The sequence below is a fragment of the Xenopus laevis genome, chromosome 1L, assembly GCF_017654675.1.
Source record: "Xenopus laevis strain J_2021 chromosome 1L, Xenopus_laevis_v10.1, whole genome shotgun sequence".
In the NCBI taxonomy this organism is placed as follows: domain Eukaryota; kingdom Metazoa; phylum Chordata; class Amphibia; order Anura; family Pipidae; genus Xenopus; species Xenopus laevis.
Genome location: NC_054371.1, coordinates 155,588,905 through 155,615,242, shown reverse-complemented (window position 1 = coordinate 155,615,242; position 26,338 = coordinate 155,588,905). Strand labels below are relative to the sequence as shown.

General features: G+C 39.4%; 1 protein-coding gene across 1 annotated transcript in view; it reads right to left on the bottom strand.

The window, feature by feature from the left end:
- The window catches only part of arhgef40.L (Rho guanine nucleotide exchange factor 40 L homeolog), a 39,444-nt gene extending 20,205 nt beyond the window's left edge, over nucleotides 1-19,239 (bottom strand). Inside the window, exons 1-10 of the mRNA XM_018260180.2 lie at nucleotides 18,943-19,239; nucleotides 10,401-10,598; nucleotides 5,606-7,313; nucleotides 5,327-5,503; nucleotides 5,100-5,214; nucleotides 4,092-4,188; nucleotides 3,609-3,698; nucleotides 2,114-2,227; nucleotides 905-991; nucleotides 62-189 (exon numbers count right to left, since the gene is read on the bottom strand). Coding sequence (XP_018115669.1) covers nucleotides 62-189; nucleotides 905-991; nucleotides 2,114-2,227; nucleotides 3,609-3,698; nucleotides 4,092-4,188; nucleotides 5,100-5,214; nucleotides 5,327-5,503; nucleotides 5,606-7,313; nucleotides 10,401-10,598; nucleotides 18,943-18,945 — 2,717 coding nt within the window. The 5' untranslated portion in view covers nucleotides 18,946-19,239. The remainder of the gene's footprint in view (nucleotides 1-61; nucleotides 190-904; nucleotides 992-2,113; nucleotides 2,228-3,608; nucleotides 3,699-4,091; nucleotides 4,189-5,099; nucleotides 5,215-5,326; nucleotides 5,504-5,605; nucleotides 7,314-10,400; nucleotides 10,599-18,942) is intronic.
- Between the last annotated feature and the right edge of the window lie 7,099 nt (nucleotides 19,240-26,338).

The window sequence follows — 26,338 nt, the reverse complement described above, 5'->3', positions numbered from 1 at the left end:
CCAATCTCTCTCTCATTTACAGAGCCTTTAAATCATGCTGGCACCCTTTTACTTAGATTACCTCAAATAGGGAGATTTCTGCAACCTTGCAACTAGAGTTCCTCCGTCCCTTTGCAGATGCTGCAGTCTTTCATCAGTTAGGGCTCTTTTCATGGCATCACGGTGTTGAAATATTAAACTCTGAATATCCTTGTAAATTACAAGCAAATACAAGATGGATGCCAGAAGATGATACTGAAAAATCCCCTAAACTGATCTGCACACTACTGCCAACTAGCAGACTGGCCAAATTAGATAAACATGGTCCAGGCCTGAACAAAGGTTTTGTTACTAATACACTTCACTCAATCATAATACAGATTGATTCAGTGCCCCTCATTTGATTTGGAAACATTCTATTACTTGTTTTTGCTGCTTTTCCAGCAACCTTTCTAAAATACAAGTGAAAAGACCAAAAGGCTTTCTTTTATTCATGAGATAACAGTGGAATTTTGCTAATTTTGCTTGTTTCTCCATAGACAATGGCAATGGCTGTCATAACCTATTCTGAAAAAACAACACATGTATCTTCTTTGATACAGCTGTCAGTTTGTTATAAACTTTCCTTACTGTCAGGAAACATTCAAGAACATTTTGATAAATGGAAATATTAAACTGCCTAATTTTCCATTTCAATATATAATATTTTATTCCATTTGTCTCCTTCCAGTGTCCAATGCTTTGAGCCACATGACATTAATGAGGTTATGTAATAAAAAGATACTACGGTTGGCCCAGCTGCAGTAACCTATAGCACCAAATGAGCAGATAACATTTACTGGTCATCTATTTAAAAGCAAAAAGCTTATTGGGTTATGGGTTCAGCTTCTTCCATGGAGAAAGAACTATAAGAAACAGTAAATACCTGCGAGCTGTCAGCATCCAGACTTAGCGTCACGCTCTCCAAAGATTGCAGGACATCCGAACACAAAGAGTAGAGATTGATCAAAGACTGCAAAAAAGAGATAATTAGAAGCAGCAGAGAAAGTGAAAGGGATAGCAAGAGATAAGTTAGACATTTTAGCTTAGACATTTGAGTTAGACATTTTAGCTTGTCAATAAAAATGGTGTATTCTTTTTTTAAGCTGGACCTATTGCTTTTATGCATCTGGCTTATATTACAGTCAACACATCTCTAGCAAGGCACGTCTGTCTAACACATTTGACCTTGGTCATTTTACAGGCCTTCAGCAACTGGGGCATATAGGTTTCATATCACAGTCTGTATTCCTAGTCCTTTAAATTCTATGAATATGTGATGGGTCTTTTAGTGCTATGTTAGAGTTTTTTAGACTATGTGGACATGCCTCAAATAGTATTATCCAGTTGTATTTTCAAGAATGTAGAGTACAGTGAAAAAGGTTTACCAGAAATTTCACCCAAATTAATCTTTAACAGGGCAGTACACCCTTTGCCAAATAAGAGTTCAACAAATAGGACTTGTGCTGAACATACTTTTTGCTTATTGTTTTAATCCTGAAACATGTATGGTTTTTGTCATTTTTTGAGCTAAATATGGCAAGCAGAGAAAGTATACAACTCTCTTCCCCCTTTATTGTGACTGTTTTTCTACTAAGTGTCTACTATGCATGGGGATTATCTGTGCACAGCATGCAGGGACCAAACATGAAGTAGCTTCAATTTCCGATTTGTCCTGTTTAGCAAAAACGATAGCTTTCTAATGATTAAACCATTAGACAAAGAGAATGTTCAGCACAAATCCAATTCAATGAGCGTGTGAACAAGGGAATAAACTGTCCCTACAAGAAATATCTGAATAAATCTTTGGTCTAAATCACAACCAGTCTGGCTTTCCAGGGGATCAGCCCCACAGTTTGGGAACCTCTGTGCTATGGAATTTACCTGTGATCAGACTGTAGCATGACTCTAGTGTGAAAAGACATTCTTTCAATGATTTTTTCTGCACCTGCATAGTAAGGCACACTAAAATTAATTTTAATTTGTCTGACCAGTCTTGAATGAGGCATCCCGTCCAAAAATGTAGCCGTCTTCCTCACTCATTCTTAGTGCTGTACATTAGGCCATCACATTCTAACTGTAACTGTGGTCTCACCCTCTGAATCTTCACACTATCAATGTGCATATAAGATCTCTCTCCTCCAAACTTTTCAGGCAACTCCTTTAGTGAGACAAATTGTGACAGTTCAGCTGGCAAAACCGCCAGCACCTGCAAGGGGACAAAATACAGACTAATAAAAAAAAAACGGTGAAAAAATCTTCTGTCTTAAAGGGATACTGTCATGATAAAACATATTTTTTTCAAAACACATCAGTTAATAGTGCTGCTCCAGCAGAATTCTGCACTGAAATCTGTTTTTCAAAAGAGCAAATTGATTTTTTTTATATTTCATTTGGAAATCTGACATGGGCCTAACAACAGAACAAAGGGAAAGTAACCATATACAGTAGCAGCTCCCTAACACAAGATAACAGCTCCTTGGTAGATCTAAGAACAGCACTCAATAGTAAAAATTCAGGCCCCACTGCAACGCCTTCAGTTACATTGATTAGTAGAAACAATAACCTGTTAGAAAGAAGTTCCATAGTGCAGCACTGGCTCTTTCTAAAAGTACATGACCAGGCAAAACCAACACTTATTGGTTAAGTAATGAAATTTTATATGGTAGAGTGAATTATTTGTGTAAACTGTATAGAAATAAAAACTACACCATAAAAATCTTGACAGAATCCCTTTAAAGGAGAAGGAAAGTCCTGTTATATTTGGGGGTGCCAAAAGTTAGGCCCCAGGAAATTTGAAGAAAAAAGAAGCAGGAAAACGATCGCTCCATGGTGCTCACTGGAAGAATCCTGGACCGGTGCAGTTTTCTCCTGATTGGTGCACTGGCTCGGGTTTCAGGTAAGTAAATGCGCTCACTTGGCGTAACTTTTGGCACCCTCAAGTAAAAAGGACTTTCCTGAAGCTGCTCTGTGGAATGGAGGTCTGTTGGACCATGCCTTTTCTACTCGGTGGCCTTAGATCTCTCTCCAGGCTACAGGCTCAGGGCAGTAGTAACTGGGACATGGTGAGTATTTAGTAACGTGGTCACATTTATTAGTCTTCACATTGAATGTGAAGTTTACTGTTAAGATAATATAGACAAAAGGAAACTGCATAACTGAGCACTGAATAAACTATAACAAGTGATTCGTCAGTGGCTGTTCACTGATGATTTATCTGTAACTGATTTTGATATTACAACGAAGGGGAGAGGAAACCTATGGATTTATGCAGTCTTTGTTTATGTATTCATCTCAGATTTAATCAATTTGTTTGTTAATGTATTTGGTTAATCAATTTGTAAAATGAATTAATTGTGAAGCAGTTATGATATATATTCATTTTGAGGGCCATATGAGTGTTGCACTGCACAGGTATTGGTGGAGCATGTATTAACAAATGGTATCTGAGGTCACAGGCAGTGCAAGTATACAGTATAGACAATTGATGTATTAATCTATAATAGTGAACAATGAATAAAAAGAGTGCACCATTCAACAAATAGCATGTGTACTGCAAGCAAGGAGGTAGGATACAGAGCTATACTTGCCTGTGCGTTGGGTATGTCACAGGGAACCGGGTCGGTACTCTCTGTAGCACAGATGACAAGGACATGGTGTATACAGCTACGAGCAGAGTTCTGGGGAACACAGATATTTACAGTATTCATTTATTATTATATTTATTGTCAGGCATCTATAAGTCCTGCATTTGCCTGGGCTAGCATGATATGCTTTCCACACTGCTTACAGACTGGCATCAGCTTGTTAAGCTGATAGCATGTGATACCCTCACACCAGATTAGCCCATTTTGCATTTATACCAATAATACATCCCCCACAAAATGTCTAGTTGAATATTAACTTAATTTTCATATTCAATTTTGAGCGCAATTTCCAAAGCTGCTGTTTCCTTCAGTATAAATGTTTTAGTAAAATGCTAAGCAATTTCCAAGGTCTTGCAAATGGGATCTGAATGTATTGTACATCAAATAGTGGTATTAGGTTTCTACATTACAACTCAAGTCAAGTACCTGGCTCTCCTGTAGGATTTGGAGGAGCTTATCTGGTGGTCCTGTGCTGTCTCGTAAATCCAGGATAAGAGTCATACCCAAATCTCGCAGGTCTGGCCTAAGACAGGACAGATTTGTGGATTTAATATTTTTTAACACGCTCTAACACAGAATCTGACATTTTTTTCTTTTTCGTGCATCTTTGTTTGACCATAATTACATAGGGGTTCTCTATTGCCTTTTGCCTTCTCCTGTGTATCTCTCGCTTATCCACTCACCAGACTATAGTTATTGTGAATTTACATTGTTGTTCTCCCAAGAATCTCCAAATGGAATTTTATAAACTGGCAGTTAGTAGTTAAATTATGTCAGAGGTTCTATGTTTTACATGCAATACACTTACATATATAATGTCATTTATTAACCTTTCTACAATTATATAGAAACATTTCTATAATTATATATAAAAACACTCTAGTATACTACACAATGAACAAATGAATTCCTCTTTTTCTCTTGTCACCTGGTGTGATATTGTTTAGATCTCTACTGAACACACACAAATAAAATGCACCAAGCTTGTTAATAAGGATGCACTGAATACAGGATGTGGGGTAAGATTCAGAAAAATCCCAGCACTTTTTGCAAGAATGAGATTTATTAAAATCCTTAGGTTTGGATAAAATATGTTCAAACTAGAAGTCATGGGACTTTAATGCAATGGATAACTAAAACTGGCGATTTCTTTTTAGATTGGCTATTTTTTTGGATCTCACTCCAAAAAAAAAAACTAAAAGGTTGAACTTGTTGGACCTGTGTCTTTTTTCAACCTTGCTTACTATGTTACTATTTGAATATGAATTATTTTGCCATGGATTTGGTATTCAGACAATTCATGGATTTAACGCATCCCTGTTTTTTAATATATTCAATTAGGTTTAATCTATATATTTTTTTAAGATTTTCAAATACTGATATTTAGGTTTGTCAATAATTATAACTGTCATTAGTTATGCCACTGATTTATACCTGAGCAAAGAGTACTGATATAAGAGTGCATGGACAAGGTCTTTCTGGGTATATGAAGATGATAATTTCTCTGGAGATGTAATTACCAAAGCCCTCTTATCTTTGTCCTGTCCCCCTGAAAATAAAAGGAGAAATTCTACATTATGTGGTAATGTAATAATATTAATGTGAAGAGCCTATGAAGATTTTATCAAGACTTCTTCCAACCAAGATATAGTACTACGTACCAGTCAAGCAAAAGACTCCCAGCTCTAGTACATCCCAGTTAATATCTTTATAGAGGCACTTAAACTCAGCAGTGAGGTTCCCTGGTGGCAAAGGAATCTGTAAGATATTTGGTTCTGTGCATAATTCTAGGCAGGGTAGCTCATCTGTTTTGTTTATAATTGGTGGACCAGTTTCTTCTGAAAAAGATTTGAACATAAAAAATATATTTAAAAAGGCAATTGTAAGACAACTACACACTGTAAGCCTCTCTGGTTAGTATATTGAACTGCATATCTTACCCAGATCCCTTTGATCTAGTCTCTCCTCGCTGTTTTTTTTATCTTCTCTATCATCGGATTTATAGACAGGTTCTGTTCCCTCTTTCCTCAAATCAACTTTTGATTGTCCTGTTTTATGAGCACCTTTCTTTACTTCTGCCTTCATAGGACCTCTCCCCCTCTTGTTCCTTTTTTTCCTTCTTCCCCTACCTGTTTTATGAGGAGTTTCAGTAATCTGAGACCAAGTAGGGTGTCTTTCTTTCTCCGAAATCAATATTAGTTCATCAGATGGTGCCTGACTTTCTTCTCCTGCACATATCTGTTCCTTTGAGGTCTCCTGACCATCTGCCCATGTTCTTTCTCTTCTAGGTAATGACAATACCTGGGAAAGAGATGTTTCCTCGTGTATTCCCACTTGATTCTCGTTTTCAGTTAAAAATTGCCTGGAGCTGTCTAACTGGCAATCAGATTGGTATTTGTCTAAAATGTCTCTCTGGGTAACCTGCAAATTTTCATTTTGGTTCTCTTCAGCTGGATTCTGTATGTTGTCTCTTGAGATCTCTCTTTGGCAATCTGTAGAAATGTTTGCAGGGTTTTCAATGCACGGGGCATCCACTCTTACCTCAGAGGGATCTATTTTAAGAGAGGATTTTTCAAGCATCTTTGATAACATCTCATCTTCTTGAAAGCAGTTTCCTGAAGCAGTTCTCTCTTTACCACAGTTTTGCTTCTCAGAGGCAAATGCACAATCTTGAGTGACCCATGCATGTCTCTCAGAATGAGCACTGTTTTCACCATGTCTTTGTAAAATATCCACACCTTTTCTCCATTCTACCAGCAAATCAGTCTCATTACAGCATTTTGTTGCATCAACTTCCCAGTAACTTTGCTCCTCACGTTGTGATTCTTGCTCTTGAGTAGTTCCCATACAAGATCTTTTTTCCCAAATATCCTGAGATTTCCCTTTTAAGGTGCTCAAAGATCCCACTTTCCCTGGTCTTTTCGGATGAAGCCAAGCCTGGTTTCCCTTTTTCTTAATTTTCCTGCTAGGAGCTGTCTTAGCTCTTGAGATCCATGTGTCTCTTTCTTGTCTTTCTGTCAGTACCTTTTGAGGTGGACTCAGCTCAACATATTCCCCTTCCATGCAGTCAATAACAGACCTAGAAAGAGAATCCATCAGTGGTGAAACAGCTCCTTCTTCCCACACCTCTGTATCTTCTTGACCACTGTACGGAGAGAGATGTGCATTGACACTTGGATCTACAAGATCCCCACATGTAATACCTCCATCTCCAGGACTCCGACTCTCTAGGGGAGGTATAAGAGGTCCTGGGGGGCATTTTCTACCTACAATATACCCTCCTTTATGGATGAACCGTGGATAGATCACTTCAGACCATGGCAGGCGTATCACTTTCTCCTCCACTGCAGCAAGACAATTCTCCAGTCTTACTGCACTGCGGTCTTTATTGATGCTGTTGAGCCATTCTGCAGAGAAGAGAAAGGTATGGGAGCTTTCCGGGACCACAATTTCTTGTACTCCACTACCATCTTGAGATAGACACTTCAGTACAAGGCGGGGGGAACATTCCAAGTATGGCACCACTTGTAGGTAGAAGTCCCCTGACTTTAAGAAATGCCATGGAAGGGATGAGAGCTGCACCAAGATTTTCTCCCCAAGGCATAGTGGCCAGCCTTCATGAAAGAAGAGAAAGCCACTGTATTGTGACTGCAATAATAAAAAAAAAAAAATAACACGACTGAAGTATGTGTATGGAAAGTTCAACAAGATTTGTACTATATACTACAGTATACATGGATAATAAACGTATACACTTTCTGGGGCCTTGGAAATAACCAAAAGGCAACCATTTGAAGGAGATACGGATATTACCAAACATAATTTAATGACAAAATTGAGGTTTGTTTATGGCAAGAATATCAGACATTTTAGAGATCTGTTAAACTAGGATATTCACCAGTCTATCGTTAAACACCATTTAATAGAGATAGATAACTAAGAGAAAAATACTGTACACACTCACACACACTAAAAATAAAATATTAGACTTAAGTAATGCAAAAAATATGTAGACATGCAACTTTTCATATAAGGTCCGCAAGCTGTATCTGATCCATCATGGCACAATGATCTGCTCTGTACTATACTTATTTTTAAGTGACCCAATGATGGTCACTATTTAGTAGTCACTAAGCTTGAGACTCCCTTTGCAGCAGGTGAATGAAATCCATTCCATAAAATGCTAAATAAAATGTTTTAATACAGGTATCTACAAAAAGACTTTCATACTGATGTTGAAGCTCCGTGGTAGAGCCCTCTCAGAGCTGGGCACAGAGCAGGAAGGTTACCTGTCTGTGTTAGGAACTCCCAGAGAGACTGGGGGTGCTGCCTGCCACTGCAAGGAGCAGAGAGAGATGTGACCAAGTGACTGAGAGTCAAAAGTGATTGAGGAAAGCCAGAAGGTGAGACAGAGCAGAGACTGTTGAGCTGATATTTCAGGAGGGGAGAGTCAGCAAGGCTTAGTGACAAGCCCAGAATATTCCAGAGTGTAGACGATACCCTGTATGGTGAGAACCCTAGAGTAGGAAAAAATTGTGTGATGCTGAAACACTAATGAACTGTATGCCAGTGGTTTTATACTGTAAAGAGTTTGCAGAATAAACCTGTAATTTACCTGAAGACGTGGTGTCCCTGTCTTTATGCTCCTGACCCTACGCTTACCTGCCTACCATAGTTAAATCCCAAAAAAATTTTGTTTACAGGCAGCCAGCTTGCTTGTTATGGATTTTGCTGTTAGGTACAGCTGTGCAGAATATGTTCCTGCTCAGCATATGACTATGAATACTAATCATATGTCTGGTAATATTTGACCTGAATTGTATGTTGTTAAGCTGCTAAATTCTACTTGGAGAACATCAGAGTCTATATAGGAGTTTTTGTTAATTTATTTGAATGATACTGTCAACATTATTCATTGCAGATAGTAATCAGGAATACTCAAATACAGTACTTTCATTGAGCACTCATGCTGGCACACTACTTAATAATTATTATTGTGTTTTTGAGACAGGGGGCTGTTGCCTATCTCGTCCTATAGAAGTAATTGTATTATAGCTGTAAAACAACAGCTTAGGGGAGCAACTACAGTGAACATGTCAACAAAGAGGGAAAATTGTGCGGATTCATTTGGGTGTTGTGCTATTATTGAACCTAAATTATGTTATGATGTAAATGGCATGAAAACAAAGTGAAAAAAAATTAGTGGTGTCCCTAACCCATATCTTTCGGTGATATATGCAAAAATAGCATGTAGAAAGTTAAAATAGTCCTTACTGGGCATAGGTAAATGGTAGATGCACATTATTACAAAGCACAGTTGTCTTTCTAGAGGCACAGCTGTACTGCCTGGTTCACACTGAAATACAAAGTTGTCATGTACATGCCTGGTTCAGTAAACTCTCTGCTATTCCATGTTAAAAACATGTACAGTAGATACATACATTCATACATATTACTGTTAATATTATTGGTGGATAAGGCGCCCTACTGAGTGATCTAGCTAATAAAACTGCATTTATCTCTAATGTACATCTCTACTGGCGGAAACACACCGCCGTTCTATCACTAAACTGGTCTATGAGTGGCCAACATTAAAAGTAATCTGCAGATCCCTAACATGCTTTCCTACCCCCCAGATTCCAAGCAGTGGTGCTACATGACTAATATTGCTTCCTGTAGATTCAAATGTGCATCTGCCCAATGTGTTAAAACAGATGGTGGCTTGTCACAAAGTGTTTATTTTCCAGATCGCATGAACAGACTTGGTTTGTTTAAAAAGCTCTAGGAATGCTTAGAAGAATGCTTGCATCTGCTGATGTTTTCCAGAAGTTGGATGAATGTATTTACATGTAACATGTATAATATGTGTTATTGCAGTTCTTGTAGTACCGTTACCTTTCCCCATGGAAAAACCTATAATACACCAACAGGCTACAGGCTTGTTTAGACCCAAAAGCTTTGAATATATGCTTATCTACAAAATGGACTAGCTCTGTAAATGTCTTCCTTGTGAACGTTCAAATGCTTTTACCCAACAAAATGCTCCAATAATGATGACAGATAAACTGAAGTGATAATGTGCTCACAGAAATACTTTAAGGAACAGTTCAGTGTAAAAATAAAAACTGGGTAAAAAGATAGGCTGTGCAAAATAAAAAATATGTTTCTAATAAAGTTAGTTAGGCAAAAATGTAATGTATAAAGGCTGGAGTGACTGGATGTCTAACATAACAGAACAGAACACAACTTCCTGATTTTAAGCTCTCTAACTCTGAGTTAGTTAGCAACTTGAAGGGGGGCCACATGGGACATAACTGTTCAGTGAGTTGGCAATTAATCCTCAGTATTCAGCTCAGATACAAAAGCAAACAGTTATGACACATGTGCCCCCCCCCTTAAGTCACTGATTGGTTACTGCCTGGTAACCAGTGGAAACCAAGATAGCTGAAAAGCAGGAAGTAGTGTTCTGGACAGTCACGCCAGCCTTTATACATTACATTTTTGGCTAACTAACTATATTGAAAACATTTGTTATTTTGCACAGCCTATCTATTTACCCAGTTTTTATTTTTATACTGAACAATTCCTTTAAAATGTTTGGGTTGTTTTTAATGACATTGTGGCAGTTAATCAAAGGTGACAGAGAGTTTATTATAGGGTTGTTTATAGTAAGACATCTGGTGATGGGGGGAAACCTTAGACAGACTGGTCAGTGAGTATTGCAAAGGTACTTACACAGGCTTGGTGTTGTACATTTTGTAAAATCCTTTTTGCTGGGATGAGGAATTCCAGTGTATATCTTAGAGAATCCTCCCTATATGTCCTTTCGAGCACAGAGAAGACCTGAGACAGGAGTGTGGGGGCTGTCACCTCAAACGGAGGGTACAAGGAGGACAGAGCACTCTGCAGGCAATCTTCGACAGACTGGGGAGTCTAAAAAAAAAGCATAAAAAATTGTATTCCATACTGCCATTAAATGCCCTGGGCTCAGGCAAATATAATTTTACATTTCATTGCTGTCAAGATGTCAGCTTTAGCAATATTTTTACCATTGGTGATATAAATGCATACAGTATGCTGTTTTATATTGACTTGCATCAAGTTCAAATGGCTTGTATGGGATAAGGCCAGCAGAGGGCGTACTGATAAACAAGCCTTGTGGTACCAGTTAGCTAAATTCAGCCCCATGTTATAAATTGTATTTATTCTTAAAACAGAAACACAGCCATTTTATGCATCATTGTGAAACATGTTGTGTTCTGGATTCTGAGCCAAAACTGCAGACAATAATACTCACATTGACTGCCAGAATGCCCTCACACATAATGATGCAATAACAGCAATTAGCATATTACATTCGTATTATTCTTTGGGACTTAAAGCCAAAAAACTTCAAAGTTGCCCATAGCAGCATGTACAACCTGGAACCAACCAATATCAAAGTAGGATTAAAGGGGATGTCAACCCAAAAATACAATTTTGCTAAATGAAAGAAAATGTAATCTTTGTATTAGGCATTTTTTTTAGGTTTACATCCCCTTTATTTTAAAAAAAAGTATATTGAGTAAGCAGTTTATGTAACTAAATACATTGCTTTCTGCACTTAGTTTCCCTAAGTCTTTCCTTAACACCTTCCAGATATGACAAGGAAGCAACTTCCATTAGTTCTCCAGCAAACGTCTCCTTCTTACAAAGGGCTGCTGCTTTAGGGGTCAAATATGCTGTCAGCTTTGAAAAGCAGCTGGTATTTTTCATCTTAGTCTTCCACTGCAGAGGGAAGTAATTCTGGCATGTGTGGAAATGGCACTCAACACATTTTATCAGTGTCTATTGATCCTACCTACTGCTACAAGGCAAGGCTGGAAACATGGGTTGGTAGAATAGGCATATACTTAGGGAAATACCCTCCTCTCCCGCTGCACTGAGTTCACCCTGAATTAATTCTTCAAAGGCTGTCTGGGAGCGGCCACTTGCTGGAGGAACAGGCAAGGAGGTTCTTGCCTTGGTTGCCAGTACCTCTTAGCCTGGCTCTGCACACAATTTGGACTACTCACATCATTAGAGTGATAACATCGCTGATCATTACCCATGATCATACACTTAGAAACAAAACCCATGTACTGAAATGGTTTTATTTTTAACACTGTGATTTTCAACTGTGACTGGACTATGTATTATGTTTTATTCCAGTGATCTCCAACCAGTAGCTCATGAGTAACTGCTTGGAAGCAAGTTTTAATTGCATAAAAACTAAGTATAGCGCCAAGTAGAGCCTCCTGTAGGCTGCCAGTCCACATAGGGGCTATCAAATAGCCAATCACAGCCCTTATTTGCCACGCCAAGGGACTTTTTCATGCTTGTGTTGCTCCCCAAATCTTTTTATATTTGAATGTGGCTCACATGTAAAAAAATTGGGGACCCCTGTTTTAGGCTATTCCTCCAATCTAATTTGCTCCAGATTTAAGGTTAATCAGCAGAGCCGGGCCAACCTGGCCAGGCGCCCTAGGCAGCCTGGCGGCCAAGGCGCCGGCTCCGTGCGCGCTCGACTGCGCATGCTCAAAAGTGCGCTTCAGTGCGCATGCGCGAAATGTGTGCACGCATGCGCAGAAGCGCATTTTCGCGGAAGCTGCCAGTGCCAGCCGAGGAGAGACGGGACCGGACACGGGGTAGGCGACAGAGCAGGTGCGTGCCTGGCGCCCCCTCAGCTTTGCGCCCTAGGCACGTGCCTACTCTGCCTACCCCTAGTTCCGGCCCTGTTAATCAGACTACCCCTAAAATGTCAATAGTGGCATATATTCTGAATTCTATTGAGATTAGTGCTTCGCCTGGACATACTGTGACCCATTGGCCTCGGGTTTGCGGTCATAATCCTACTGAAACATGAACTTTCCCCAAGATTCAGTTCTGAAACAGACTGAAACAGGTTATCTAGTAACAATGTGCCCTGTCAAAAGCCACGATCTCAGCCCAATGCAGAATCTGTTTAGAATGAAGTGATCCCATCAGCATTTACCCCCATAGATCCACTGGCAGAATACTACTACTTGCCAATGAATTTATGACATAACGACATTACACTTGAGAAAAATACAGTGTTATTACAATTAAATAGCACCCATTGTTCATCTTAAAAGTAGGCTAATGTAGCTGTTTGTGGGGAATTTTAGTTTCAATGTGCCCAATCAAAAGTCCTGTTCTTAGTCCAAATGTCATAACAGCCTGGAGCAAGTTCCACCTAGAAGAATAGTTGGTACATTATTACTCCAAAAGACCTTTTTTTCTGCTGTAATGCATCTGCTAAATATATAGAGTGCTAATTAAATGCTTCTAAAGATTTTGTTTTCAAACTTAAAACAATATCACATTTAAATAATATATTTTAGGTTTCAGTACTCATATCACTAATTAATAATAATAATGTATTTTGTTTGTGTGCAATGTGACTGATTCCCCAAGCAAATAGCAGTATTCCCTACTGGTGTCAAATGATCTTGATAAATCCCATCCATAAAATGAGGGTAACATTCGTATAGAGATTATTATTATTCATATAACACTGACATATTCCATAGCACTACAAAGATGATACATAATGCATTGCTCTAGCTGTGATTACAATTTCAGGTCCCTATTACACTTACACATTTTATAAGCCAATTAAACTGCTTGTATGTTTTTGGAGCATGGGAGGAAACCCACAGACATGGAGATAACATACAAACTCCTTGCAGACAGAGTCCTGGCTGGAATGGCACCTAGAACCCCAGTGCTGTAAGACAGCTGTACTAAGCATTGCTGCACCACTCTGACATGCAGAGATTGCATATCACAAATAGATTACTTGAGAATCAAAATAACATCTGCAGTGTCTAAATATCCCAATTCATGCTAACTGAGATAGACACCTGCATGAACATATATGCTATAAAGCCTGTACCCATCTGTGAGCTAAATATTAGCCCTTGGAGTTCAGTCTGCCCATAGTTTTTGTATACCAGGAATGCAGAAACACATCTGCAAGTCAGGGGAAAGGCTAGTTCAAAATACATGTACAGTAGTTTTTAGCACTCCATTCCTCATGCCTTGGAGACGCCCATGCTACTAATAGGATTGGCACCTTCTCTGGAAAAAAAAACTGGCTTTCCTATATTTCTTTTTCTGCCTTGAATAACATTGGCATCAATCAACACTTTTACAGGCCATGTCAAACAGGCGACTTGCCCAAGGTATTGTCATGCAACAAACATCTTCCTGCTTGCATAAAGAATTACACATACTACACAGGATAAATAAGCTAAATAGCATAGGCTAAAACCAAACATTTTTGGGTATATCCCTAAAAAACACTGCACCACAGGAGTAAGAACAAATACAGGCAATCTGAGGCATTGCAGTGGGTTCCATTTACACTTCCTGCATTGCTTCCAGCTTTTGAATCCTGGGAGTTGTAGTTCAGCATATCAACAACCTTATAACAACCATTTGCATATTACTGGCCTAGAAAATATACACAAAAATCCCTGAGAGCAAATGGATTCCAAACATCCACAGTACTTTACTCCACACAGATAACTGCGTATTCAATGCCAGGGCACATTTTTTATTTCAATTATTCAAAAAAAAAAAAAAAAATCTACAGCCATACAGGCATTACAACCACCAAAGTGAATAAAAAATGACCAAAAGTGAATATGTTGCTGTTACATACCATCCATCATTTTGGAAATAGAAAGAGGCACAAAAAGATGTGCAGGGACAAATGTTTTTGCCCACGGCCATTTTTGTGGAGACACCCCCTAATTACCATGTTTATTTTACAAAATTTGGCAGGTTATGAAAGTTTGAACAAACTTCTGTGATTTTTATGTGTTATTTCAGTTTCGCTAATGAAGGTGCATTGCCCTTTAAGTTGCAAGTCACAGTTTCCCCAAGGGGCCTGCTTATCTTAAATTGTTACAATTGTTTCTTTGCTTATCTAATATATTAGATATAAATATATAATTTTAACAAATGTATCTAAGTGCACCTGCCTTGTATTCTGGGCAAATTAAGTTTTAGAGACATTTCAGTAACAATCCGGAACTGCTGGCTGAGCTGTCAAAATTGGGACTGTCCTGCAAAAAACAGGACAGTTGGGAGGTATGCTTTATGACATTGTCACTTTATGACATTTAAGTATATAGTAGTTATAAGTAATCTAAGCAACACTGCACTTGGTGTGTGATTGGTTTTATGCTGTCTGCCACTCTCAGGATGGGTGGCAACCCTAGCCTTTGCAACCAGAATGTGAATTGATGTAACACTAGATCACTATTATGTTCTTTCTGTATTTATTGAGCCCCCTTCTATTCTTCTAAGTCTGTCAATCAAATCAATTGCTGGTAGTGAAGTTCAGTGCAAGATTGCCATTATAGGGATATAGCTGACTCGGCCTTTTGTTGCCAATTCAATGTTTGCTGACATTATGCGGTCTTTGGCAACATGCTGCCATTATCTTACTCACAGGGATCAAACATGGAAGAGCTTAAATTTTCAAGTTCAGCTAAAAAAATAACAAACACCATTGATCTTTCATAATTAAAACAATAGGAAAAAGGTATGATCACAGTACAAGCCCAATGCATCACACTCATGCTGAACAAGGGGTATAACTTCCCCTTTAACTTTTGCTAAGTTACAGATAGGTCTATTTTAAGTAACCTTCTATTTGGGCTTGATTTTTTTGTATTGTTTTTGAATTCTTGTCATTCTTTTAATGCTTATTTCCAGCCTGCAACTGATAATGCTGGTTGTTGACGTCACTAACTGTGAAAGTTACCAGCGTGTGGCCACATTACTTTGTTATTAATATTTTTGATTGCTTATCAATATTTTCTGGCTCTCTCCTACTTATCCGTTCTGACTTCTTAATTGGTTTCCTACTTAGTTGCTGTTAGTCCCATTTAGTTGAAAAAAAAAAGACTAATGGCATATTGCCTTAGAATAGGGTTATCTACATCATGTTTAACGTTAATTTGAAGGTGAACTACCCCCTTAAGTGACCTGTCAACAGCAGATATACAGGCCCCTGCACATAGTAGTAATTGGGCCAAGCTGCATCACTACATATTTAGTTTTTTCCTAGCAGTTTCAAAAATAAAATGAAAAATTAAAAAAAAAAGAAATGTTATTAGAGTTTTAAACATGGAGGGAGATAGAGAGTGAGAAATGTGTTAGATAAAGTTGCATTTATAGTTGGATGAGACATATGAGTGGGGAGCCTTGTGTGGTGTGTTTTTGTCTAGGTCTCTCTCTTCCCGCTGGTCCCAGCTGTTTCCTTCTCTCACTCCGAGCCAAAGAAAACTTGTGCCTTTGTCCAAACTTCAGAAAGTACTGAATGGAACTGCAGCAGCAGTCTTCAGAAAAGCTATCTGGATCCAGATTGAGTTCATCACACAGATACTGGCGTGAGAGAAATCTGTACTTCGGCTCTCCAAGGAGGTTTTCTGGCTGTATGTACCTTTTTATGTCTGGAAAAAATATCATTGAGTTTTATGGGGGAGGGGAGTTCCTACTGTAGCTGAGAGCTGATCAGTTTCCTTGAGAGTTAAGTTAGTTTATACAGAACACCCAGGGAAAATATTGGTCTGCATTTTTAGCTCAACTGCTGGCTTTCCCTATGTGTGTGTAGGTGTGAGCATGAAATGAAAGATGGATACTTGTGTGCATGTAGGGTTATTAGTATGCTCTACTTTTTGTATATTCTATACTATACAAATAAGGGTCAGGCCATACTGGGCGTTTTGGGGAGATTTGGTAGCCTGGCGACTTATCGCCTCGTTTTTGCGGCGACCGATCTCCCTCACTCTGAGCCGGCTAAAATGAATAAACGCTAGCGCTAATCACACGCGGCGATTCATTTTCCGAAGTCGCCTGAAGGCGTTTGGGGAGATTGGTCGCCGCAAAAACAAGGTGATTAGTTGCCAGGCGACCAAATCTCCCCAAAACGCCCAGTGTGGCCTGACACTTAGGCTACAAATGTATTGTTATTGCTACTTTTTATTACTCGTCTTCTTACTCAGGCCCTCTCCTATTCATATTCCAGTCTCTTAACCATAGATGTGCAGATCTTATTCTTTGTGCGACGAACACTCTTTTGTTTCAGTCTAATGATCTACCATTAAACATTCAGATTAAAATAAGTAAGAAAAATGACAAATCAGATGATGTTCTGGCCATGAATTGCCAGATAGCAATTGTACAAAGTTATGGCTGACAAATAGTAGTGACCGCCACCCATTGATATTGTCAGATAATTGAAAAAATATTATCGGAATCATGAAAAATGTCGGGACACTCCACACACAGCCCGAAAATCGTATGACCCTTTGTTTTGTACAATGGTATATTTGCATTTATGGCCAGCTTTATTCAAATAAGTGTATTGTTGCTAGGGTAATTTGGACCCTAGCAACCAGATTGCTGAAATTGAAAACTGTAGCACTGCTGAATAAAAAAGCTAAACTACTCAAAAAACACAAATAAAAAAAAAATGAAAACCAATTGCAAATTGTTTCTGAATTTCCCTCTCTACATCATACTAAAAGGCAACACACAAAAACTGCACATATACAATCATTACACACCTACATTTTGGATACAATTTTGCTGGGTCACTAACAGAGATCTGCAGTTGCAACATAAGTGCAGAACATGCCAACTAATATATACATGTATATACACACAGGATTGATGTATGCAGTACTGTATATTCCAGTTCCCAATAAATATATATATTTATACATGTCTGTGTGTGTCCTTTCTCAGCCATAACACCAGCTGAAAGTCATTAAAGTGTGAGCTCATTTTTTCCTGGAGACAGAGAGGGAGGACAGGAGAGAGAAGGAGCAAGAAACAGGCAGACATTTAGTTAGATGGAAATAGTAAGGAGACTGAGGGGGTCTGTGACAGAACACAAATAAATTCCTGGGGTATGGGCTGTGAAGAAGGTCAAAAGAGAATAAGAGAATAACTGTGGTGAGAAAAAAATGACATATTGTATATATCCTTCCTAAAATAATTGAAGATGGGCACAAAATCTGAGTTCCTATGTCTCATGTAGTGTATTAGTAAGTATTGATATGTTTACTGTATATACATATGTGTAGTCTATTAGTAGGTATACTACAGATACATACATGTAGTTTATTAGTAGGTATACTATAGATACACATACAAGGCATGTAGTCTATTAGTATGTATATTATGGTTACATAAACGTAGCCTATTAGTAAGTATATGATTATTAGCAAGTATTGTATAGATACATACTTGCATTACATTCTAGTTATAGGTGTAGTCTATTCTACTAGTAGATATATTATAGATACATACATGCAGTCTACTAGCCAGAATGGTACAGAGTAGTATACTATTGATACATGCATGTACCATATTAATACACCCTTCCATCATGCCTTAAAGTGGTGGAAGAATGAGGCTGGTGTGGGGTAGACAGAAAGCCAAAGAGATCTGGGGTAGAAGAGAAGAGTTTCCATAGAACAAAGAGGTGCAGAAGTGGCTACACTAAAAAATTAATAACAGCTTCCATACAAATCCCCAAATTTCCCCAGCAGAGCCAAGCTAAAGGCAGAGAGGGAGAATATATATATATATATATATATATATATATATATATATATATATATATATATATATATATATATATATATATATATATATATATATATATATATATATATATATATATATATATATATAAATATCTGTTTTTATTTCTGTTGCATTCCAACGTTTCGGTCCCTGTTGGGACCTTTCTCAAGGATAATACAAAAACATTTAGCCAATCTTAAATAGCCTTACAAATTCAAATTCAATTAACCATGCACCCCAGCTGGATAAGCTACAACAGAGTACCTTGGAGTGCGGATACCCATTGGACCGTGATATATATATATATATAGTTAGTATTGTCACTTGTGCCCAGGCTGGCACTCAGTATGGCTGCACTGGCACAGAGTAAGGCTAGTATGGTTAGTCTCTTGCCATGTATATGCCCAGAATGTGCTGCCTCTGCTGCTTGGAGACACAGACTTCCACAATGGCTTTTCTTGGATGAGGACCAGATCTGGGCTAATTGGAAACAGATTTTAGGAAACAAAGGGAAGACAGAGGAAAAAAGAAGGGGCGAGAGAGAGAGAGTGAGAAGGCAAGAGCCGGGGATTGGGAGTGAGTGAGCCAGTGTCAGACAGACGAGTAGTGCCACCCAGTGTCTCACCATGTCTCGCTGCGGCTGTGCACAAGTCGCATCTTATGCAGCTCTCCCTACTTGTCCTGCCTCGCTCATTTGCTGTGGGGAGGCCAGGGCGTCAGGCGGCTGGTCTGTGCGTGAGGTGCGCTCTGTGCCGCTGGTCTGTGCCTGGAGCATCTTCTCCGCTCCTTTCTCTCTGCTTTCCTCTTTGCTCCCACTGGGGGACCCGTTAAGGGAGGGGGGTTTACTAAGAACAGCAGTCCTCCTCCTCCCCTTCCCCTTGCAAGTCTCTTGCGCTCGCCTTTCAGCCCCCCCCCCCCTGCCCGGCTGCAGCAGTGCCTTTCCTTGTCACTTTACTCTCCCCTTCTTTTCTACTTCCCACCCCCCAACTTTCCACTCACACTGCCCACTCCTTATACTCCTTACACTCTTTATACTCTTGCTGCTGCTGCTGTTGCTGCTGCCTGGCCTCCCTTCCTATGCCCTGCTGCTGCTGGCCCGTCTCTCTCATGTTGCACCTTATACACTGCTGTGTGTGGATCTGCTCCGGGGACGTATAACTGTTGCTGAACTACAACTTGCGTTATCCCCAACACATTGCTATCCCTCCACCTTCCCCTATAGTTGATTGGACTTTGTGCACTTAGTTCCCTAGCCACTGCTCCTTTATGGAGTTTCCCCGGGGGGAGGCCTCGTCTCTCTGCCACGCTCTGCTTTTTCCCTGTCTCTGGAAATATTCGGGGAAATGTTTGGGCTTTTCTCAGAGGTAAAATGAACAAACCCTCCTTTGTTTGGGGAGCCTGAGCTCACACGGAAAGTCTGCAGCAGCACAGCCATGTTTTGTGTCGCTCAGTGTCCCGCCTGTGCCGCACTCCTGCACTCACTGCCATTGTGACCTTGGCCACTTCCTGTCCCTGTGGCTGTGGCAGCTTTCATGTAATTCTCTGGTGCCCCAGGGCTGCCTTTCATGTGTCATTCCCTGTGGGAATCCTGACTGACTCGACCTCCCCCCCACACTTGGGAATGTCCTTGTGTCCCATGCCAAAACTCATCCCTGCTCCCACCATGTATATGATCTCTCCTTCCCCAACCGTGCCTTCATCTATTTCCAGCCCTGCAGCTGGCCTGCTTCAATATTTTGGGAATTCATTTCCTCTTCCACTGTCCCTCTCAGCCTCATACTGAACTGGCCATACACATAAAGATCCCACAGTGATGCAACTACTTGTTACTGGGCCCCACAACAGATTCACATTGGAGTTAACCAATTTCACCAAGATATAGAAAAAGTGCTTTCTGGGCCCCTCTGCCTTCCTTTGTGATTATGCCCACGGATCTGAACATTTGGGTTGACCACCAAACTGATCTGGTGTAGGGTTGCCACCTGACCGGTATTTTACTGGCCTGGCCAGTAAAAATGATGGTTGATCCCAATGTTATTAATAGGGAAAAAAGATAAATATATAGGAAGGTCGGTATTTTTATTCCAGAAAAGGTGGCAACCCTAGTGCTGGGCCATATTAGGTTGATACAATTCTTTAGCCCCATGCCAGTGACTGAAATATAGCGGGAGTCTATGGAGGCCTGTTGGGAGAGGTCAATGCAGTCCACACTGGACAGGAGTTTCAGCTTCTATGTGCCCTTGAATGGAAAGCTAGGAGAACTCAAGCCTAACTAAAGAAGTAGCTAGAAATGTTATACATTATGTTTTAAGCTTCTATACCAGCCCACGGCAACCACAGTCCTTTAGCAGTAAAGCTCTGCCCCTCCCCATCTTCTTTTCAGGCTCTGCTATTTACCTATTGTATCAGAGGGTGTGTGACCTGTTGCCCTTTGGGTAGGCATTTTCTTTTACTGAAATCTGACATGCAATCTACAGGACAATGCAGTGGTTCCAGGTGCAGGCAAGGAAGGGGCTGACTCTACCATGTCTGCCATTAACATTGAACTGCAATTCCCATCATCCCAAGAACAGCCAAATATAACCCACGAACAGTGGTGCAGTAGCTGCCTTAGATGAACCTTTTAGCCTAAAAAGTGTCTAGTGTATTAGATCAAATCTATGATTCCTCATATTCTTGTGCAACAGATGGCTAGCAGATGCACATATACAGTATTGCTAGGTACTGAAGTCAAATACACAAAAAGACTTAAAGGACTTTCTCCTTGTGTCAGATTTGGAATATAGTGCATGCAGTGTGGTCATACCTCATATGTAATAAAATGCACTAAGTTTGCCCTGAAGCAGTAACCCATATCAACCAATACAATTTAAACAGATGACCAGTAAATGCTTCCTGCTGATTGGTTGCTATGGGTTACTGCACCTGGGCAAACTTAGTATATTTTATTACATAGGCCCATTAGTTTCTAATGGAAGTAGAATAATGATGGCTCACCTTGGGTCCAACTTCCCTCTGGGTTTGTTAACAACAGGCTGCATGGAAAAAAAGAGAGTGCTGCACATTTGCATAACCAAATCTGTGCCCTTAAAGTCATGTGACACACACAGCCATGGGTCATGTACCTAACCAACAACCAAACAAATAGTTTTTGTTAGAGATAGCCGTGGCAGATACTACTGTAACATGCCTTGGAGCTAGGATCAACTGAAACACTACTGCTCAGGGCCCAAGACCTATATAGGTGATTTGGAAATGCATTCTTGTACATGCCTGACTGGGCTACAAAAGACTCAGATGCACGTGCAAGTGAATTAATCAGTGTCAGTCGTCACAAGATGACATTTTTGTAATTGTGACATTGTTTACCTTTCTTTGATTAGTATGGCCTGTGAATTGTCTCATTGCAGCAGATACAGAGTGCCAGCTGTCAAGCTGTCAGTTATGCCTGTATACTAAATATCCCTGCACGGAATGGATTGCACTAATTTGCTGTGTCAGGCTTGTTTACTCACATTCAACAAATTGCTTTTTTAGACTTAAATGTTTTTTACTGATACCGCCTAATGAGCCTTTTATGTAACTACCACTTGTACTTCTTTTTCTCCTACTTTCCTCTCTCCATAGAGGAGTTTTTTTGTTTCTTTTACTTTCTTAACATTTTTGTTTTTCATTCCAGACACACTGTGTAAAGATGGTTTGTATGTTGTCCTCTGTAAGTGCCTTACAGATTTCCTAGGTTTGATGTTCTTTCCTTACTTACCCAAGTCTTACTTTTGTGCTTAAATAAATTTGGCTACATACTGGCTTGCAGTGATTCCTTCAGCTGGCTTCTGAGGTTGATCGGTCAGGTCCCTAGACCTGTGTAGCCCAATCCAGTGGTGCACTAGCTCATGGACCCATAAACGAGTGAGCTATAGGACAACCTGACTGTTTGATCAACTAAGGTAAGTTCATACATTTCACTTGTTTGGGGCCCTACATACTGTATAGAACTGCTTCTGTTTGCAACCGGCCACCCTCAGACTGGACTTGGCTGAAGTGGATCATTTGGATGTCACATCTTGTTATCTTTAACTGCAAAAATGTATGGATGCAGATAAGCACCAAATTAATTTGTGTAGAATTAGAAATGCCAAATTTTCCATGAAATAATATGAATGGGAAGAGCTACTAGGTATCCATTAACACACAAACATCGCTTGATAACAAGATAGCATGAGTGCACATGGTTACAGAAAAGATAAATAGTTTGGAGGGGATTGGGTGGTTAGCAGACTTCAGGTTTAGCCAAAGGTGCAGTACCATAGATAGGGATAAGCAGACAAGGTTTCAATACAGGTTGCCCTGCATAACATTCTAAACAGCAGCATGATCTATAACAGCTTCCCCCAGCAGAAAGCTCTACATTTTGTGTGGGTGAGGAAATGTGCACACCGAGCTTCCACCCTGACACAGTGTTTAAATGGATGGTTTTCCTTTAAGTTAGCTTTTAGACTGTTATAGAATGGCCAGTTCTAAGCAACTTTTCAAATCCTTTATTTTTAATAGTTTTTAAATGAATTGCATTTTTCTTATTCTTTGGACTCTTTCTAGCTTTCAAATGGGGGTAAAACAAATGCTCTCTAAGGCTACAAATGTATTGTTATTGCTACTTGTTATTACTCTTTCTATTCAGGCCCTCTCCTAATCATATTCCAGTTTCTTATTCAAATCAATGCATGGTTGATAGGGTAACTTAGACCCTAGCAACCAGATTGCTGAAACTGCAAACTGGAGAGCTATTGACTAAAAAGCTAAATTACTCAAAAACCACAAAAATTAAAACCAATTGCAAATTGTCTCAGAATATCACTCTCTACATCATACTAAAAGTTAGCTCAAATGTGAACAACTACTTTAAGTACTTGTTTTTCTTACTGGCCAAGCCACTTCACCGTGCAGCATATAGAAGAAAAAAGTATTCATACTCCATGACTGAGTATTGGAACTTGAGTTTTTATTGCATGGGAGGGATGCAGGAGAGTGATCAGGGAGGAGGAACATAGACAATGCCACTTAGTACTAATAGAACTGAATGTCCAAATAATGGCAAACCCATCCTTCCCCGATACACATGGAGGGTCCTCCTGAAATAAAAGTACATTATTTTATTGTGTATAGGTGGAGGTAAGAATTGGGTGTGTGCGTGTGGGGGCTGTGGTTATATAATCGGTATATTTCCAGCGATGTGGTTTCTTTGTGCAGGAAAGTTTTTGGAAGCCAGACTCTGGAAATCCTGTTCTTGCACATGACAGCTGTAGCTGCTCATGCAACAGCATTGCACCAGTATATTTAATTTATACATTTATACATTTTTGAGTGCCTTAATACAAGATTTATTTCATTCAGCAATCCCCCTTTATTATTTCTTTGGGAGACTGAGCTTGTTGTGATTGTTCTTCTCCAACGGGCTGAATCAAAAAGTGATCAGCGTATGTTGGTTTGTGTCTCACTGTAAAGCCAGTAATGCTCAGCAACCCTGCGATATTGGAAAACTTTTTTTGGCTCTGCTGCTGAATCTTAGCCAAAGGTTTCCACTTGTGTCTCACCACAAACCCACATGTAAAGTTGACTGATGTGGATATTTTATGCCAGCACTAAAGGAAAATATAAAAAGGGGAGATGTTTTTAACCCTCTACATTATGTACTATAAGAGTCCAGTGTTTTATATTTATATAACAAAATATCCACTTTAGTTAATAGTTTATACAAAACTTGCAACAGGTCCTCATTGTTCACTTCTTTGTAACACTAATGTTAGGTATCTTACTTGGGTGAATTTAGGATCCAGTTCCATTGTTTTTACACCAAAGCAGACTTGTTATTTGCTGATAATGATGGACACAACAGGTTTCATATAAATATGTAAACTGTTCATCTGACATGAAACACACTACAATTCCTGTTAATAAAAGAAGGAATAGAAATACACTGCAAGGGGGCATTTACTTACCAGGCAAAGTGCAGTTTTGTGCTGCAATTTATAATTTTTCACTCAATGCATCTTTCCCCAGCCTTCCTGTGTAATTGTGACTACAACAACTTGCATCTACCACAATTGCAGGCCATTTGTCAAAAGGAATGCAAGTGCCTGACGTCACAGATAGGGTGTAATTTGGGGCTAATGTCTTCAGACCGTTTATTTGCTAAAAGCAAGTCTAATCCACTGTGGGAACCCTGGAACTAACTGCCAGATCCAGGATGTCAGTAGCTCCAGGGTTCTTCACCATCAGTAGGCAAATTTGAGCATGATTCCTCCAAAAAACAGATGCAATGGTGCTCAACTATGCGGAAGTGCAAGGAGCGTGTTTGTATGCAAGTTTCTTTAATTACAGTATTAGTATCAAAACATGAAAAAGTGATGTCCATTTTAGCACCATGGCACTTCCATTTGTGGTCATAAATTGTAAATGACCCTTGCCAACTTAAAGGGATACTGTCATGGGAAAAACAATTTTTTTTCAAAATGAATCGGTTAATAGTGCTGCTCCAGCAGAATTCTGCACTGAAAAAAAAATCTGTTTGCTCTTTTGAGAAACAGAAAAAACAGTGATTGCATATGATCCAAAAATCCTGTAGTGAGTCCAATTAAAAAGTCAGTCATTTAGGATCCCTCGCCATTTTTGCAGGAACTCCGGATTGTCCTTGAATAAAGTGGGCTGTAACATGATTCTTAGCCCCCGAGGGATACGCTGTGCTTTGACATATTCCTCCAATGAGGACATGTGCATTGCCCATGATACTTCTCGTCGCTTCAGCTGATCCAATTTACGGAGAGTTTCTGTACCGTTTGCGTGTGGTAGTTACAGGTAGGCTGTGTGCCTATTTTCTTCCTTTCGGTTTCTGTGAAGCCAAATGTATCTGCTCGACGGTCCGTTGTGGAAGCGATGTCCGCAAATGACATATTGGGTGTATTATTATTGGGGGCTTATGTGGGCCAAACATCTAGACCCATGAAAATCAGACTTAATGAACACAAATGCACAATAAGGAATTACCAAGCACCAATGACACAGGCTAATCCTGTTGGTAATAAAAGAAATGAGAAAACTAAAAAAGAAACACTATTAGCTAGGCATTTCCACATACAGGGACATCAAGTGTCACAGCTTCGATGGCAAATTCTAGAGAAGGTTAAGATAAGGCAGGGCCAGGATAAAAAAAGTCGATTACTCCAGAGGGAATGCTTTTGGATTTGGCTATTGCAATCCAGATGCCCTAAAGGCCTCAATGAAGAATATAATTTGTCCTGCTTTTTGTGAAACTTCTTAACTTTTTCTCTTTTTTCTTTAACACATAAGCGCTGATCAATATCCAGGGATAGGTAAAAATTCCCCCCTCCCCTTTCCTGTACAGATAGGGTGAGTTATCTACTTTGTTACAATAATGGTCTTTATAGTTACAACTGTTGCCAAATTTATGTAATATCAATGCTCGCTACATGGTATTGAGGTATTTCCCAATACCACTGCTTGTTACATTGTTGCATTAATCCTTATGGATGGGCTATATGTTTATAAAAGCTATTGCCTACACTGACTTTTTAATTGGACTCACCACAGGATTTTTGGATCATATACAATCACTGTTTTTTCTGCTTAGTGAACATTGGACTTTATTCAACGAACTGCACTTTATTAATATTTAAATTTTTAATATGCCTGGAAGGGGGTGGATTTATTATACTGCTTACACTAACACTGTACTGATATTTTTACAATTTTGTATGTTGAAATTTTAATTGATCACCCTATATATATATATCATGTGTAACACAGGATACGTATGCTTGATAAAGGGGCGTGGTCCTGAAACATTGCACCACCGCACTGAAATAAAGCAAGGTTTTCCTGCAAACTAAGACTGTGAGTGCTGGTAACTTTCTTCTTGTACTTAAATGGCTGCCCCCATGGCTACACAACAGCTTCTTTATATAAACTATAGTATTCTTTCTAAGATTATATTATATTACTTTGTG